Genomic DNA, 19,316 nt, shown 5'->3' with positions numbered 1-19,316 from the left:
AAAAATAAGTATGTGTTACAGTTTATAAATTTTTGAATGAAATCCAAACAGAATAAATAATGGTAATTGTTGCGACACAACGGGTCATAGGTACGTCTCCTAGTTAAATAAAAAATGCTGCCTATCAATTAGTATCTGAAATATTTACACTCGTGTACATCAGAGGTAGTATATGGACTATCCAGACCTATCCAAATTGATTTCCGTTATTAAAACTCATTTGTGTAGCCTTCTTTTCTTATTTTCTATATGCCCAAGAGGAATATTGGTCAAACCCGTTGATGGTGTAAAATAAAATAAAATGAAACATGAGGACAGGTAACCAAAAGTACATCTACTCTTTAACAGAAATGATGAATGTTCTTTTTTTTCTTTTCCTATAATGCTGAAATTGTCTTTTATTACGCTATACGTAATGTAACTAAGTTTTTCCGGCATGGTTTCCTGTTTAAATCTTCCATGGCTTTCAGGGCCTCCTCTCGGCTGACAAACCCGATCAAAGAATTGCCAGTTGGTTGGTTATCCTCAGCATAATGTAGTCGAATAGACTCGGGCACCGGATAATACCCTCGGAAGAAGTTAAGAATTTCCCCAATAGATACCGATTGAGGGAAGTTCTCGCCTCGCAAATAATGGTATTGTTTAGCCCCGGACTGCATGAATTGCGGCAATGGAGGTGGCCCGGAATCGTCCATGTTGTATGGCATATTACTCTGTCGGGATTGCCTTAAATGATCTAACATGTCCGCTTTAATTATCGGTTGGACATTAATATAACGTTTTCCAATGTACTGCTTATCCCGTAAGAGTGCCTTTTCGCACTCAGTACTAGTCATAAACTCCACAAACGCCTGTCCAGTCGTACGGCCATCATTGCCGTAGATAATATGTATTCCACGAGGTGCAATATTTAATCCATGAAAAAAATCACTAATTTCATTAATGGTGACAGCAAAGGGGAGACCCTTAAGGTGGACACAGTAGTAAGGGATGTTGCGACTTGTTGAAGTCTCATTTTTTTTAGATTCGTTAGCAAAACTTGATTTTTTCTCGGGGCTCTTTTGGTCGGAACCTTTACTAGCAGCTAATTGAGAGTCAGTTTTAGTGGTAGGACTCGCCTTTGGTTCTGTTTTCGTGGAGCCCTTTGGAGAGTCTTTTTGATTTTTAGCAGTTGAGTTCTTGTCAGGGTGGTTCTTCTTCTCTTTCTCTTGAAGTGCGACAAAATCTTTCTTTGTTGCAGTGCTGATACGAATCTGCCTGCCACTCATATGCCGCCCATCAAAAGTAAGCGCCGTTTCACAGTCTTTTTGTGAAGCAAGCTCGATGTAAGCTATTCCTGTGTTCTTGCCGCGGGAGTCATGTTCAAGCACAACCGAATTGTTAGAGTCTTTAGTGTGAACATCCTTAAGGAATTTCATCAAATCCTCACCTGTCGCATTAAGGGTTATGCCTTTGATTTGAATAACGCTTGATGATGACGACCCAGCTGAACCACTAGTGTTTGATGCAGGAACCACAGTAGTATCCTTGGTCGCATCTTTAGCTGTATCCTTAGCCATCTTTACCGGGGATGTGGGTTCAGTTTCTCGTGTCCTTGTGTTATTGTTGTCAAGGGAACTATTTTCAGATTCAACTTTCATCATCTTGCTGGGAGGGGGTCCAACTTGGTTTTTCGGCACATATGAATCTATGGCATTTTCAAACACTTCTTGACTGCAGCTGTAGATTTCTATATAACGGCTACCCATAAAGTTACCATGGCGCTTAAATGCCTCTGCGGCGTCCTGTTCGGTAGCAAATTTGATAAAGGCATTTCCTACACGCCGCCCTTTCTCATTGTTAATGATTTTTAGTCCATCTCGTGGGATGACACAACCTGAGAAGAAACGCCGAACGTCCCTATAACCAACGGTAAAGGGTAAGCCGACAACCTCAATATACAAATCAGACTCTCTGTGACCGCGTTTAACACCTCGCATCTGATCATCATTCATACCATCAGGCCTCATTCCACCTTCGGGACCATAATTCATTTCATTTGGTGGTCCACAATTTCTGTCATCCATGTGCATGTATCCAGGAGGTGGGACCCTATCGTTACGGTTCGGTCCATCATATCTTCCATATTGCTCATTCATGCCAAATGGTGGGGGACCATCGTTTCTAGGGTAAGGAGGCTGGTTTGGGGGCATATCATTCCAAGAACCAGGCCGAGGGAACGGCGGCCTCATATTCATGCCATCATTGTGCCAGTCACCTGGGTAGTTGTCACGAGACTGGTTTGCGCGTCTCATATCATCCCGCATTCCATACCTTTCATCCCACTTGCCATCGTTTGGTTCATTTGGTGTTCCGCGGAATCCTGGGGGAGCATCACCCAAAATTCCCCTAGATAATCCCATCGGATCATTGTCTTTATATGGATTTTGCATACCACAATCTTCTTTCATGCCAGGGCCACTGTAAGAAGGTCCATCATTGTGACCAGGGGGTCTGTCACCAAATCGTTGCCCATCACCAGGATATCCCTGATCATGTTGAGGTGGGCCATAATCATAATTTCTTCTGCTTTCATCACCGTAATCGTTTTTAGACCTGCCACCTCGGTTCATGTGCCCTCCGCGGTTCATAGGTCCATCCATATCCATGTTGCCTTTTCTGGCATTGTTCATGTCCCCCTGTCTGGGTGGCATGTTAGTAGAGACAGGATTTTTTAATGAATCTGACTGGGAACTACTTGTTCCACCCATGTGTTGATCTGAGCTAGAGGGGTCAGACTTTTGCAGTTCATCTCTTCCAGATCGGTCAAATTCTCTTGAGCTTGTCCCACTTCTTGGTTTATCACTTCCACGGCTGCTATCATGTCGGGTTTCATTCCTCGATTCATATCGACTACTTGAGTCATGTCGGCTATCATAGCGTCCCCCATCATATCTCCCTTCATGTCTACTTCCGCTATCATAGTGTCCATCGTATCTGCTATCTCTGCGGTTATCGCGGCGGTCATAACGGCTACTATCCTCACGACTCCGTTCATGGCGATCATATCTGCTGCCTTCATCTCGACCTCGTTCATGCCGTTCATGCCTTCCAGAATCATATCTGCTGCTAGATTCGTATCTACTCGAAGATTCGGATCGAGACTCATGCCTAGATTCGGACTTGGAATCATGGCGACCAGAATCAGAACGACTAGAATCGTGTCTTGTAGAATCGCTTTTAGGTAAATCATTCCGACTCGAGTCAGATCGTGTTTCAGTTCTTGATGCATCAGGTCTTGCTGAAGAACTGGGGCGACTTGAATCCGATCTGCTTGTACCCATCCTTGCTGTTTCTTGCCTGAGAGATTCGGTTCTTTCTAAGTTCGACCGAGTATGTTCAGTTCGCGGTGCCTCTACCCGGGGTGGTTCATGCCGCGGAGCATCAAATCTTGATTCATGTCTCACACCGTCCGTTCTACTTGGATAGGTCCGTCCACCATCTGGTCGACCCATGTCAGGTCTTCCGGGTTCTTGTCGTCTCAAGTCTTGTTTGACTGGTTCGTTTCGTCCCAAGTCAGGTCTAGGCGGTACTTCATGTCGACCCATATCAGATCTAACTGGGGGTTCATGGCGACCCATATTAGATCGGTTGGACTCATTTCGAGCAAGAGTCTGCACATGTAATCCTTGTTCAGGTTTAACATCCGGTCGATTGAGTTCATTAGGCCGAGGAACATCTGGTTGGCTCATAGTGTCCTTTCCCATTGGAAGACCAACAGGGTGTCTTATAGGGTCAGTACGGACAGATCCCAGCTGATAATCAATACGTCCTGGTTCGGGTCTTTTCATTTCCATCGGCAGCATATGATGAGCACTCGAGTCTGGTCTCATGTTTCCTCGATTTACACCAAAATCTTCTTCACGTCGTTCAGCAGAATATGGAGGTCGGATGTCGGCTACTGGAGGAGGCTTAGATGTCATATTTGGAGGCTGGATGGCCGTGTTTGGCATAGGAGGATTCCTTAAATTATCTGGTGGTGGTGGGAAATTGTGGAATGCTGGCCGCATCGTACCAAAGCCAACACCTGTATTTGTGTTAGAAAAGCGTCTGGGATCATTTGCCTGCACGTGCGGATCTTGAGCAGGAGGAAAAGCAGGTCTCCTATTCTGGAAATCGTTAGTTCCACCATCTGGGGGCCGGAATTCCATATTTGGTCGGTTTTTGGCATTATCCTGCTCTGAGACAAAGTAATTTTCACGTGGCGGCATATTAGGTTGACTGGGGAAGTTTGTTGGTTGAGGCCCAGGGAAAGGAATCATTCCTGGGACAATGGGATTAGTAGGAGCGACAGGAGTGGAATGCCTATCAACAGCAATTGGTGGAAGGTCCCTTCGATTCGGATAATCAAGGTTTCTCTGCTGCGGTGGAACGCTCATATCTGGAACAAAGCTGCTATGGTTTGGCAGACTAACTGGATGCATGTGGTCATTAGGTGGGGGTCTTGTAGTTGGCACTGCTGGGAGTGGAGGTAGTACTGTGGCCTGCTTGGCATATGTCTGACTGGGCACTGCCTCACGGGCCAAAGCAATAACGTTCTGCATTTCTGTCTTGCTGCTCAACAACAGTTGCACAGTTTGCCCATTTATCTGGCCATTCGTACGCAGCATCGCTTGTCGGGCATCCTCATCCGAACCAAACGCAATAAACGCATCACCCCGTTCCCCACCAACAATGTGTACTCCACCATCTGGAATGCTGAGTCCTTGAAAGTACTGCCGGATATCCACCGCACTAGCTGACCATGGCAGGCCTTGCAGGCGAATGATGACGGACATGATTTCTGTAAGTAAAAAAAAAAAAAACAATTAAAATAAATTAATTTTTCAAAAGGTAGTAAAAAATTTTAAGTTTTTCTTTTTTTATTTGAGATATTTTATTACTTCACAGTTTCGATCAACTGTTTAAGTAGAACAATTGCAAATATGTTAATAAAGTGGCCAACACTGGTTCTAAGAACTGTTATTAAAGTTAGAAAAATTTGCAGAAATGGGTTCTGAAAAAGAACTGTTATTCAAGTTTAAAAATTTGCAGAAACAAATTCTGAAAAAAAAACCAAAACAAAACAAAAAGAACTGTTATTAAAGTTTAAAAATTTGCAGAAACAAGTTCTGAAAAAGAACTGTTATTAATGTTAAAAAATTTGCAGAAACGGGTTCTGAAAAAGCAACATTTTTCTCTGAAAAGTTCAAATTAGTTAAATAATTCTATCATCAATTTGCATAAAAACAAGAACTGGATATTCTTAAGGTGTCAATTCAATCCGTGATTTTGGATTGAAGTGTGACAGAACTTTTTATACTTACATGGATCAGGAAAACAAAAAAAAAAAAAAAGGGAAAAAATATCAGACTGGGTGGGTGGTGGGGTCACATTATAATTGTATTTTAAACATTATCTACACAATCATATGCAAAGATATTTCATCAGCTTTGTGACAGTATTATTAAATCAAAAAAGAGATGATATAAAACCTTAGTTTTCTGAAAAAAAAAAAAAGAAGAAAAAATACTTGCAACTTAATTGGTGAAATGCAAAATAGAGAAAAGAATTATTTTTTTCTGATAGTATCAGTCATGAGTTGACAAGTTGTCTGGACTTGTATCTAGTATGTGTCACCTGGGGTCACTAGTGATGATGAGCACATTCCAGAATTTGGGAAGAGTGAAATAAATTCTATTTTTGAAGAGTGCGTTGTTCTTGTGATGATGGGGCCTGTGAAGGGAGGGGGGTAAGAACCTCCTCCATTCAAAGTAATATTTAATACTCTTATACAGTAAGAGAAGAGAGTCTCCCCCAATCCTAAGATAGCAATGAGAGAGAAACACATACACGCACACAGATGATGTAATAATTTCATAAAGTAAAAAGAGGAGAACCTCTCCCTCCTGAGACACTGTGAGAGAAGAGTCTCATCTCCATAATCTTGATTTTCACATTTCGGCTGATGTAACCTCTGACCTTCTTCAAATGTATCTCATTAAACTTGAGAATGTACACAGAATTTTTACGGAACTCTTCATTTAATCCACAGGGGTAACATGTTCTTATTCTGTCAACCAGTAATTTGTAGTTGTATTCTGAGTATAGCCCACACTGAGGATTGAATCTTCAACCTCCGTAATGCCCCATGGCATAACAGATAAAGTACTTAGTAAAATTCAGTTTTAAGTGGCACTCTTTTGGGAGGTTGAAGGTTCAATCCTCAGTGCAGGTAATAAGAATACAACTGCGTATTATTTAGCACATCTATTCGGTCATGGCTGACAAAATGAAAGTATGCTAAATACCATGGATTAAATAAAGGGTTCCGTTCGAAATTCGGTACAGATGCCCATGCTTGACAAGATGCACCTGAAGAAGGTCGGAGGTTACATTTGGATGAAAGCCTAATTCAAGAATAGATTTTAAATATTTTGATGTGAGATAATTAAACGAAGATGATGATGTTGCTGGACGTTGGAGAAAGAGTATATTTCTAATTGACTATGGGAAAAGAGGGACCCAGGCTGAACAGAATGGTAATGGTCACCATTAAAATTCCACATTTTTTGTACTGATAATCAAATAAGAGATTCATATTGCATTAGTATCTTTCAACGTTTATTTTTATAGAAATTGTTTCCGACAAGGCGTGAAGCCATTTAATGTAAAGAAGTGCAGAAGATGATTATCGCAAAGACAGTAAATGCCTATTGACATTAGTCTTGAAAAGACCAAGGTTAAAGTATGAGGAAATAGTCAGCAGGAAGAGAGTTCCACAAGTCTGCAGTTCTTGGAAAGAAGCTCCTGGAATAGAAAGATGTATTACAATGAGTTATCAAAACAACAAATTGGTGAAGACCACTAGATCAACGAATCAAACAAGCTGGAACAAAAGAAGCAGGGAATAGATCAGACAATTCTGAAAAGTACATGCCATAATAGTATTTATAAAAAAAATACTGAGACTCACGCCTGTGAGAGAGAGGTTGCAGAAAAGAAGATAGGGTGGGGCCAATTAAATTGCAGATATGTTTCTGTACCATGGGAGAAACATTACAAAATATAACCGCAATGAATTTTGCTAAGAAATGTTAACTCAATAAAAGTTGTTTATAGCACAGCATTGTTGCCCCTTCATTTGGATGAAAGTTGTTTTTTTTTTCCCAGCTTGCCAGACACATTACCATGGCTGCACATGAGAAGCAAATATTTATCGATTCCGAAAAAGATGCATCGATGACAATCACAGATCTCAGTCGCTGCTATGACAGTAATGCAATAAGACACAATTATCAGCAGTGACGTAACATATTCTGTACTCACAAAAAAAATGTAAACTGGTAGAAGTTAGTGTCTCCAATGTTAAACAGAACTGAGAGGGAAAAGATACCAACATATTATGTATGACATGAAAAGAAATTGGAACCTTAGGAAGATTTCCATCATTCAAATAATTATAGGAACAACCATACTCATGGAAAAGAATTTCAAAAAGTATCTAGCAAATATACCCGGTGAACCACGTGCAAAAGAGATACAAGCAACTGCACTTGGGATGGTTAGAATCTTAAAAAGCTCTCTCAGTTGGAATGTATAAGATGACAGGTGAATATCTAGCATCCCTGCTAAAACAAAATCAGAATTTTTTTTTTTAAATCATAAAAAGACTAATTCATTCTGTCACTGTTTCTAGGCTGAACAATACCAGAAATGAAAGTGAAGCAAGAAAGAAAAAAAAAAAAAAAAAACCCATCAAAACTATTAAAAAACTTTTAAACTCCAAATTATTTAATTCAGTAATCAGTGCTTAACTCTTTGACTAAGTGAGTTACAAACTAACAAAAACACTAGAGATTTGATTTATAAGGTTGGAATGTCTCATTACGCTCTGAGGAGCAAGTCCATTTGTAACATTATCGCATTAGCATTTTGGGTGTATGGCTTAAGCACTCAAATATGTATATTTATATATAAGGATGAATATGGAGAAAAGATGGAAGCAGGATAAGGAGACAAAAAGAGAGACGAAAGAAAAGGAAACAACCACCGCTGGCAGGTTGGCCAGTGACAGCCTGCAAAAGTCTGCTCTCTCTCCCTATTTTTAAAAAAGTTGAACTTTGTAAAACTGATAGTGAGTAGCTGTTTTGGTTACATGAAATGACAAAATAAATACCTTTTTCCTCCACCAAGAAAAGTTGTCATCATTTTCCTTTGCGACCAAGTCTGCATACAACATGTTGGTTCCGTTAGAAAGAAATAGACGACTATGTTACACATCCTTAGAGTTCGGACTGGCAGCTTGCCTATGAATGGATAATCTATTAGGAAAATTCTTGCTTAATTCAAACAAGTATTTTCCTATCAACTATCGAGGCCTTTTCTGCTGATTATCGATTTGATTCTTTTGAGTGTGATACTATTGATACCCCCCACTCTCCTCAATGTTAGATATTAAAATAGAAAGAGAAAAACCAAAAAAACGTTCTGGAATTTTTTGAAATGATACGTATGTAATGTTTTCACCTGAAATGCGTTTATTTAAAAGATTACCAATCTAGACAAGCACCATATTTTTTTTTCTTCTTTTTTTCCATTCCTTTTATTTTTACGGTTGATCTTTCTTTCCTCAGCTATAAATTAAAAAAAATCTTTTTGAACAAAGAGAAATAGTTTTTGTTTTAAAATTCTTGATATGAACTTGTGTTTTCATCATTTATTATATTACTAGCAGAGAGACTCGACATTTCCCGGCATTGAATACGGATCAACAGATGTTTCACACTTCCGATACTTTTATTGTCACTAGAATCAAATAAATCTGATGAAAGAAAGAACAGTCTGATTTGGAGCAAAGTTAACACTCTTATACAGCCTAACATCACAAGTGCATTTGAGAAGTTTTATCACCACACAAGCAGAAGGGCCCAGCATATAAAATCAACAGTAGATTCTTTAAGACAGGAGCATTGTTCAACATGAATGTTTCTATTTAGAGCACAACTGAACTATAATACTTGACTTTTGCATTTTAAACTTTAATTCAAACGATTATATAAAAATAATTTTATAAAATCAACAGTAAGTTCTCTACAGTGCAATGTAGAATACAATGTATTGCGAACTAAAAACCACAGTGAGTCTCAGCCTAGAGCAGGCACTCAATCGATTTGATTGAAAAATGGGTGATTTCAACGACTTCGATGACGATAAAAGTATTGGAAGTGTGGAATATTCATTGATCTTCGTTCAATTCCGGGCAACGACAGGTCTCCCTGCTGATAATTTTTAAAATTTGCCTTTACAATAAATTTCTAGGTTAAGGATTAATACGAAAAGTCGACCATTAAAAATGCCATTATTTATCATCTGTATAATAACGTCAATTTATCAAGCGCAACTTGAGTCGTTATAGGAAAATAATCTACGTATCTTTTCTACGTATTACCTACAACACTTCCGAACACATTTTTCAAAAAAATATTTTGACATTTTTTAATATTTACAAATATTATTACATTTATTCCAAGATATCTGTTTCTCTTAAGTATGCCGTTCAACAAGAGGATAGCAATCATTTTCCCTCCATATAAATTTCCTACTCCAACGTATCTCTTATACACTGTGTCCTAGGAACATTACTTTACAACACCTAAATTATTTACTTTTAATATCCTTATAATCTTCTCCATAATATACAGGTTTTGGACATTAAATAATAATCACTCCCTTCCTAAGAATACAGGAACAGCAAAATTCAGAATTGAAGCATTACAAATTACTTTTCTTTATATTTTCGATATCTATTCCGTTTTTTTCAGTTTAATTAATAAACAGTGCAAGATCACTTTCATATAACATTTACGTCATTCCTTCACATGTAAGTAGATTTTTATTTATTTATTTTTTCCCAAGTAGTCACCACTTAAGGCCCAGAGGCAATTCGAGGATACATGTTAATGTGTGTGGGGTAGTCAATAGGACAATATTGTAGTAATCGTTATTAGTGGAAATTTGGTAAATTGGATTACTTAAGGGATGGCTCATCAAAAACTTGTTCACATCGGACTTGAAGATGAACATATTGTAGACAGTTGGAAAGCAGAGAAACGGAAGAGAGTTCCACAGGTGTGCAGTTCTAAGAAAGAAGCTTTGATTTGGGCACAGATAAAGATTGGGGAAATTATTGATAGTGGTTTCAGCTAAACGAATGTTTGGCGAGGAGGGACCATAGATTAGAGATCAGACGAGCACTTGCCAAGAAAATAATGATAAAGCAGAAACAGGCTCACAACATCTCTTCTGTGGGAAAGAGGTTGCAAAGAGAAAAGGGCATCACCTACTAGACTACAAAGTCTATTTTGAACTCTGTCAAGGCAGGATAAGTCTTTCTAGCAGCTCCTGCCAGATGTGGCAACAGTATTCCATCCTTGAACATACTTGGCTCTTTTACAAGTAGAGAATTGCATCGGCAGTGAGATATCTACTGGAATAGTAGAATGATCCCATCATTTTTCCAGCGACCTTGGCAACAAATTTGATGTAAGTGTTCCATTTCAGATTAGGAGTAAAGGTCAGACCCAGAAGATTGTCAAAATATGGAGCCTCCCCAAGACAAGTCATTCATTTCAATTGATGCCAGCCAGCGATCAGAGCTATGATGATGGAAAGATAGAAGCTTGGTTTTAGATGCATTAAAATTAACCAGCCACCTCTTTTCCCATTGCATCACATGATCAAGACCAGAGGAGAGAGAATCGGAGAGAACTTGGTCATATATGGCCCTTGAAGTGTCGCCATAGATGGTAGTGTCGTCAGCATAAATGTCTACGAATGATCTTAGGATGTGATTTGGGAGATCATTGATGTAGATCAGGAAGAGAGTTGGGCCCAGGAGGGACTCCAGCATTAATACTTTGAGTAGATGCTCTGCTTTCAAACAGAACAAAACAAAAATATTACCCACGTAAACATGATTTTTACCGCTATTATGGTTTAAAATTCAAATGCTCTTTATTCATAACTTATTAAAATAAATATAAAAACCTTTCATTCAAAACCAAATGTTCGCTACGATTACAGATCTTTACTTTGGAAAAAAGTTTTCGCTTATTTCTTAGATTATATTTCCTTACTATACCTTTTTTTTAATACAAAGGAGTCACCATTTAACAAGGCCCAAAGACCCCTTGAGGATAAGTGTTAACGAACATATAGTGGTTACCGGAACAACAGTGTAGTAATCATTAATGGTGAAAATCGAGTATAATTTTATTATTTAAGGGGACGGCTGAACGAGAACTTGTTTACATTGGACTTGAAGACAACCATACTGTAGTCAATTGAAAAGCAGAAGAGAGTTTCACAGGCAGGCAGTTCTAGGAAAGAAGCTTTGTTCCTGAAATCTGCATTTAGATTTAGATCACAGATAGAATGGGCAAAAGTTGTTGATAGTGGTGATAGCTAGACGAGTATAGTTTTTACCTTTCATACGTTTTCCTTTAAGATTTTCATCCTTAAAACTCAATATAATTCTGGTCCAGTTAGCGATATCTCGAGACATATAACCAAATGGTTCCTCAATTTGAACTGGAAAATTGTGGTGGAGAATTAAGTTTTTTTTACTATTGACCCAAATTAGTTTTCTTCAGTTTTAAAAATATTTAGGTTAGATTTCATTTTTTAAATTTTCATTTTTTTTGAAAGGGAGGGTGGAGGGCAGTTAAATTCTGGAAAATATCAGTGTTTGACTAAGTACAGGTGACGATAACAAACGTCAATGAATAGTCTACACAATACAGACCAAACTGTTTTCTTTATTTAGTTTGCAAAGTCCATTACATACCATGTAGAGACACGGAAACTTGATTTGGCTTTCTCTGCAGCTCGTTTTCAAATTCTGTGCCAACAAATATTTACCATTAACCGTCCTCATAAGTAATCAAATATTGTTCATTTTATTTATCATTTTCAACCGTGTCATAACATTCTCCATTACTCAACTGACAATCTATTATCTAATTAACCCGTATCCTCAATTGGCTTTTAGCCTTAATAAGTAGTGATTCCTTAGTCAAACAAATGAGAATAGCATCAATTATAACAGGAAAGTCAACTGAAAAAACGCAAAGTGTGATATAAAAAAAAAAATGACTCCCTGCAGATTATTATGAGCAGACTTATGACACATCTTTGTCTATGACTAATGGGGCATTTCATATAGTTTAAAAGGTGAAGTGCATAATCAAATTTTGCTTGTTCAATTTACTTATTTTCAATCCTCTCATAATATTCTTCATCATTCACCAAGCACAGTAACACTTATTCTCAAGTGACTTTTATCTTTGATAAGAAGTGACTCATTAATTATAAAAAAAAAATACTTATGATAATATCAGCATATGAAGGTCATTTAGAAAGAATTTCAGTTAAATAACTGGAGATCAATCGTCATCGCATCTCACAAAAGAGGAAAGGCAAATTGGCTGCTAGGTGCGAGGGAGTAATTTAGCAAAGAATGTACTAATTGACTGTTGGCCTTTGCTGTGAATTAATTACAGGCCTGGTTGACCTTACACCACAGTTCTTTTCACATTAGTATTTTACGAACCTTTACTTGTTAATACCAATTATCTGTTAAGCATTTCTTAAAAGAATATACTTTTATTTGTATGTTGTGCACTGTAAAAGTTTCCAGCCAACATTTTTGAGTCTTTGAGATGAGGAATGGTTATTTGTATTCTTTAGACTGCTGTTCTCATCTTGAGTGTTATTTCATAATGTTTCAGTTGATGTAACCTTCGACCTTCTTCAGGTGTAGTTTGTTGAACTCAGAAATCTTTCTGTCGAACATGTGTCCCATAGCGTAGTGGATAAAGTGGTTGAAATCAGTTGTAAGTTACACTTTTCTGGAGGTTGATGGTTGAATCTTCTGTGCAAAACACAATTGTGAATTACTTAGTCATGGCTGACAGAATGAGAGCATGCTACTTCTGTGGATTAAATAACCGGTTCCATTTGAAATTTTATGTAGATTCCCGAGTTCAAAAAGATACACCTGAAAAACTCAGAGGTTACATTGACTGAAACGTGAAAATATCACTCAAGATGAGAACAGTAGTCCGAAGAATCCAAATAATAATTCCAGTTAACGTCTCGTTTGTTTTTTAAATGTTTTAACACCTTTTCAGGTAAATTAATGTTGGGAAACAATTATAGGTTAAAGGGGAAGAGGATATAAACGGACACACCAGAAATGCCCGTTTTAATAAAAATCCAAATTTACCAAGTCCTTGTTTGTACCAACCTCCTCTATGAGTGCAGGTCGCAGACATTTGTAGACTGAAAGTCTTTGATCATTATTGTCTACGTTGCATCCTCCAAGTTTATAGTTGTTTCAAATGCAGTGGTCCAAACACAAATCTCCTTTCAAATAGCACTCTCTGCACAGAGCTGCTTCGCTGGTTTGGTCAAGTTCTTCAGCCGCAATGAAACAAAGACTTAATTATAACTATCAATACTTCGGGACTAGAAGACGCCATAACCAATTTAAAATGGTGAAGCAAGATGCATAAATGATTGCCGGTCCATGTATCTATGGTGTCCGCCAGTGAAGTCTTAACGTTGCTAATAGACTGTTGTATTCGGTCAGCCCTCACTGAATTCACTCAGAGGAGTTGGCTCAATAAACCTAAGATGAATGCCGTAACAAAATATCTTCTATGTGAAACAATGCATTGTAAATAATTCATCGAACACAAGTGGCTATTTTACAAACACTTATTTCCAATTATGTTTCAGAATTTTGGAGTTGAGGATTGATTATTTGGATTAGTCAGACCACTGTGCTTATCTCGAATGTTATTTTTATGTTTTGCTCAATGTAACCTCTGACCGTCTTCAGATGTATCTGGTCACAATCAGGAATCTGCAGAGAATTTCAAATGGAACCTTTTATTCAGGGGTAACACGCTCTCATTTTGTCACGCCATGACTAGGTAGAAGTCCTAAGTAATTAGCGACTGTATTTTGAATGTCACTGTTACACTCTTCAGGAGGTTGAAGGTTCAATCCTCAGTGCAGGCGACAGACAAAATACATGTGCAAAGGCTTCTACTCAGTTATGGCTTACGGAACAAGAGCATGCTACCTCTGTGGATTAAATAAAGGGTTCCGTTTGAAACTTTGTGCAGATTCCCAGAGTTTGACAAGATAGAACTGAAGAAGGTTGGAGGTTACATCGACTGAAACTTTGTGCAAATAACAGTGAAAATGAGAACAGCAATCCGACGAATCCAAATGATATGAAGTCATTTGTGTTCAACCAATTGTTTCAAATGGATATTGTTTTAGAGCATTCACCCCAGGTCAGTTGAGCTCGTTCCAATGAATTCAAAATCAGGGCTGACCCACTCCTTCTAAATTTCAGAATAGTGACAGTCTTTATTCCATCGGTAAACACCATAGATACACAGACTGATAATCAGTTCTGTATCCTGTTTCACTATTCTCAATCACTAACATCATCTCAGTCACTGCTATCCAGCCCAACTCTACAATGATATAATTAATAGTTTTCAAACATCTTTATCAGTGGTATTCCTCAGAATTCTTTCCATAACTGCTTCAAATCTTTTTGTGCTCTTACAACATCCGTTTGCCATTGAGTTTTTGCTGAGCACAACCACCAATGAACTCTGGAATTTGAGTGACAATAAGCCGCCTCACAATTCCAGCATTTTCTTTGTCCTTCTAGTGGAGGTCTGGATGCTGTTCGTTATCCTCTTTAATCCTTCACAACTATTTTGTGTGGCACCAACCAATGTCACTACACGTTTCTTTTTCTACTACATAATCGAAAAAAGTTTTGTCTGTTTTTTGATTAGCCATTACATAAAGTTGAAATATATACAAAATGTGTGTAGCAATTGTTTTCAAATTCGGACAGCTGGAAGTAGGAACATCAGAAGTTATATAAAAAAACAAAAAAAAACAATCGCACTAAACCATCAGTTATAAGTTTAACAACTGAGAAGAATGGAAGAGTCTAAAGATCTCATTCAGGGTTGTTTGATTTACGATTTCAAAGTTGGCTTAATCAGCAGCTGCATCAAGTCCCTGCATGTGTCAAGCGTTTGGGGATAGTGCTGTGGATGAATGTACTGCAAGATGTTAATTTAAAAAATTCAAGTGAGGAGAGCTGTAATAAGCCTCGCAGTGAACGATTACAGCTCTTGAATGACGGAGTTCTAAAAGCTGCCATTGAAGAGGACAGTAGTCTAACACGTGATGAACTTGCAAGACAGTTCAATGTTGCCGATGAAGTTAGCCTTCACTTGCATCGCCTAAGACATACAAACTGAGCATGTGGGTTTGGCAAACATTGTTAGAGGTTTACAAGGGACAACAAGTGTCAGCCTGCATATTATTGCTTTCTTGGCACCATAGCACATCCTTATTCAGTAGAATGCTTACCAGTGATGAAAAGTGGATTCTGTACGAAACACCCAAGCATTGATTGTCTCTTCAGGTTGTTGTCCCTTACACTGCAAGACCGCCTATGCACCCACACAAGGCTATACTTTGTGTCTGGTGGGCAGGTTGTCAAGTGGTTCATTATGAACTGCTACCAATGGGCCAAAAGGTCACTGATACTCATAGCAATTGAAATGTGTGCAACAGGCATTGCACCAGAAAGAGCTGGCACTGGTGGCTCACAAAGGTGTGCTTTTCATGCATAACAATGACAGGTCGCATGTCACTTGAGTGGTCATGGATACCATACAGCAACTCGGGGGGGGGGGGGGAAGACTTTGTGCCATCCGCATTATTCACCTAACCTTGTGCCATCAGATTACCACCTCTTCCACTCTTTAGATGAACACCTTTGTGTGAAATTCTTCACCAATGATAGACTTGCGCCAAGCTCTCATAAACTTCTTTCGTCCAAAACCCTCGAGTTTTACCGCAAGGAAATTGAACAGCTGGAGACATGTTGGCAGAAGCTGCCGGATGCCAAAGTCGATTACTTCAAAGATGTAATATAAGTTCCATATACTGTGAAGCATTTTTTTTTTTTTTATAAAAGTGGACAGAACTTTTTTGGTTACCTATGGTTACCTAATCCATAGTAGTCTCAACCTTTCGATGTTTTAAATAGGAATATTTTTCTTGAAAATCAGGTCAATTCCTTTGACTTTAGACATTCAAGCTGTATTAACACTATCATCATTCCTAGCAGGCAAAATTGGAAAAAAATTATCTGGTCAGTCTGATTAAGCCATTTATGGTGGCTTTTTGTTATGGTCTGAAGCGTTTCAATTACAATGGGAATCACCTGGACTTTCTTACAGTTTTAGGTGCCGGCATCGTATTATTATTGTTTAATAGTGCTCTCAGCTGTCTGATGTTTTTATTTATTTATTTTTTCTATAATTATTATTACTATTATAATCTGTACTGTCAATGAAATTGCTCTAAAATATATGCGTTGAACCCCCAAACCTAAATATTAAACTTTAATGAACCAAGTAGTAAATTGCTGAAAACTATCATATTAAAATAGTGTTTAGATACATGAAGCTGAATTAAAAACATAAATAAATAAATAAAAAATTAAAAAAAAAAAAAAAAAAAAAAGCCAGTATAATATATTAATAAAATATTATACAAGGATATTGTAGTGGGTAACGAGTTGTGTTTGAAGGCTATAACAAGGCTATCTTATAGAAATGCACTGTCAGGTATCCGACAAGGTAAAAAGAATAATGATAATATTCAAAGATTTCAATTATAAAGTATTTATTGGTTGAATAAAAATAATTTAACAACCCCTGTGAATCTGCTCTACTGTAGTTCTAATATTTCAAACTCCCGGCAAGTGATTGTACAATTTATTTTCTTTTTCTTATTTCTGAAGATGAGGCACACCCTTGACTTTTTAAAGAACTTAACACCACAATACCATTCTGGTTCAACACATTATGTTGGTAAATAAATACTTTATAATTGAAAATTATTGAAATCTTTGAATATTTTCATTATTATTTTTACTTTGTTTCTATATTATTAGTGGTACCTGTTCTGGCATTGCCCGGATGTGAAATTACAGGTAAGTTTAGAAATCGTACGTAAATAATAATATTTGTTCTGTAATCTGCATGAATTATTTGTTTCTAACTCAAGTACTATTGTAGGACGAGTTCATTTGTTGGCGTTATATTTTAGTCATAAACACACACAAATTATTATAGACGGAAAGGCAAGAAACCGTCTTGAAAAAAGTCATTTAATTATCTGTAAGTGTGTGAAGCAACCACAGCAAAACGTAGATAATTCTTAAGTGCCAACATACACAGAGTGATCTATGCAGTTTAAAGGCTTTTCGAATGTGCAAATCCCATAAAATGAAGTTAATGCGCAAGCTTGTTTAGTCAAGAATTATGCTTAAAATATAGTAAGAGCAAATTTGTTGCTGGAATGTGACAGTGTTATGGAGTTGGCATTAATGTGCCAATCAGGTGTGCTTTAAAAAAAAAAAAAGAAAGAAAGAAAAATGGATGCTATTTCTGCATATTTTTATGTTTAGCATTAAAATATGAAATTTGCGTCTTTGCTCGGGAACTTAGATTAACTCAAGAGATTGATAGCAATAAAAGAAATAATAAAAGTATTATTAGGTTGTGGCAAAAATAATGTCGTTTTTTGACGTTCAACCTGAAGTCAAAAATCAACATTATTTTTGCACCAATCTAATATAATAATATACGTCACTACTTTGTAAGAAATTGTGAATATGGCAGAGTAGTTGCTATCAATACTACTATTACTAACTAGTACTACTGAAACCAGACAAAGAAGAAATAGCAGCATCAACATCTAGCAGCTCTGCTACTATCAGCTGGTAATTTTTGCATTAGTAAAAGGGAATATGATATAATTGATATTACTGTTAACTTACAATAGTGTAGAAAAGATTTTTTTATATAAGAATTAGAATAATGGATTGTTTTCCATATGACCTGACTACTGATGTAGAACGTTATGTATAGTTATTGTGATGCTTTACAAAGGTGGTTTTAAGTCCGATGTATCTATCAGTAGGAATTATGCATAATTACATTTAAGTATGAACTGGTGCTAGTTAACAGAATTTAATGCAGCTGCTAGATAGACACCATTTTTTTTATTTTTCACAAATGGATTTTGAAAGGGTTTGGCAAATATAATCCAGTATTCTGAAAAATGTAAATGAGCAGCCAATCAAACTGCTTGGAAAATAAGAATCAAATTGAAAGGAAGCAGTAATCTTTTACTTGGGGAAATCAATAACAGTAAAAGATAATGAAACAGTGCCACTTCTTTCTGAGAAGTGGATCTGATAGAGCATAGTGAATTGTGAGAAGTGTTAGTAATTTTTTTTTTTTTTTTTTTTTTTTTTTTTTTTTTTTTTTGACTAAGTGAAATATCCTTCTACCTCCTCTAAAGAGGACTTGTTTTGGGAGAGTCACTTTAGTCAGAATCAAAGTAGGAAATTACAAAGATAAATAAAACTGATAATTTCTGGAAACATGCATCATGTACCATCAAGAAGTGTGACCGTATTGTAATTATGTGTGGCGTGTTGGAAAGATGAGAGAAAAAAAATAACTTTACTTTATTAATATAGTAGATTACATTAAAAAAAAATTAATTTTATTTTACTGTGGAATGAAGTAAGGAAGGAAAAAAAAAAAACGAATAAAAAATGTGTGAATTTGTTCCGGTCCTTTTTGAGTGTTTGGAGTAGAAAAAGCCTACCGACCCCTCCTCCAAAATATGAGCAAAAATAAAAATGTTGATAGGATTAAATATAAAGTCAATGAAATCAATTTGGAATAACTTCTTTTAAAACAGTTGTCAAAGAAATAATTCATAAGTATGAAACAAAATTAAATATAAGCAAGAAATCTATTATGTAAAGGACAGTTGTCTCAGCGTATATGTTTGTATATCCAACTAAAAAGAAAAAATTATACATTTCTGAGGGTCAACTGGATCAGATTTTGTCAGTGGGAGAGAATTTTTCAGTGTGCATTAATTTGGAAAGAAAACCCTGATTACTTTCACAAGAAATCTACTATTGGCAATACACATGAGCTTCAATCTATGCCCCCCCCCACTCCACTAATCTTTCACAAAAAACACTCATCTAGCTAAAAACACAATCAATAAATCCCCTCACTCTCTATCGGTGCCTATACCTAAACGTAGATTCCATCAACAAAACTTTCTACAACTGCCCATTTATGAAACTC

At 37.0% G+C, this 19,316-nt stretch overlaps 1 protein-coding gene across 2 annotated transcripts in view; it reads right to left on the bottom strand.

Moving 5' to 3' along the window:
- Positions 1 to 272: 272 nt before the first annotated feature.
- LOC145246584 (uncharacterized) overlaps positions 273 to 19,316 on the bottom strand; it is an 87,912-nt gene continuing 68,868 nt past the window's right edge. For both annotated transcript variants that reach the window (XM_080108200.1, XM_080108199.1), the window contains exon 2: positions 273 to 4,822. In XM_080108200.1, coding sequence (XP_079964326.1) covers positions 402 to 4,817 — 4,416 coding nt within the window. In that variant the 5' untranslated portion in view covers positions 4,818 to 4,822 and the 3' untranslated portion in view covers positions 273 to 401. The remainder of the gene's footprint in view (positions 4,823 to 19,316) is intronic.

Source organism: Euprymna scolopes, chromosome 24 (assembly GCF_053919585.1).
Source record: "Euprymna scolopes isolate OS-2025 chromosome 24, ASM5391958v1, whole genome shotgun sequence".
Taxonomy (NCBI): Eukaryota; Metazoa; Mollusca; class Cephalopoda; order Sepiida; family Sepiolidae; genus Euprymna; species Euprymna scolopes.
The sequence above is the reverse complement of the archived record's forward strand: the minus strand, read 5'-3'. Positions and strand labels throughout refer to the sequence as shown.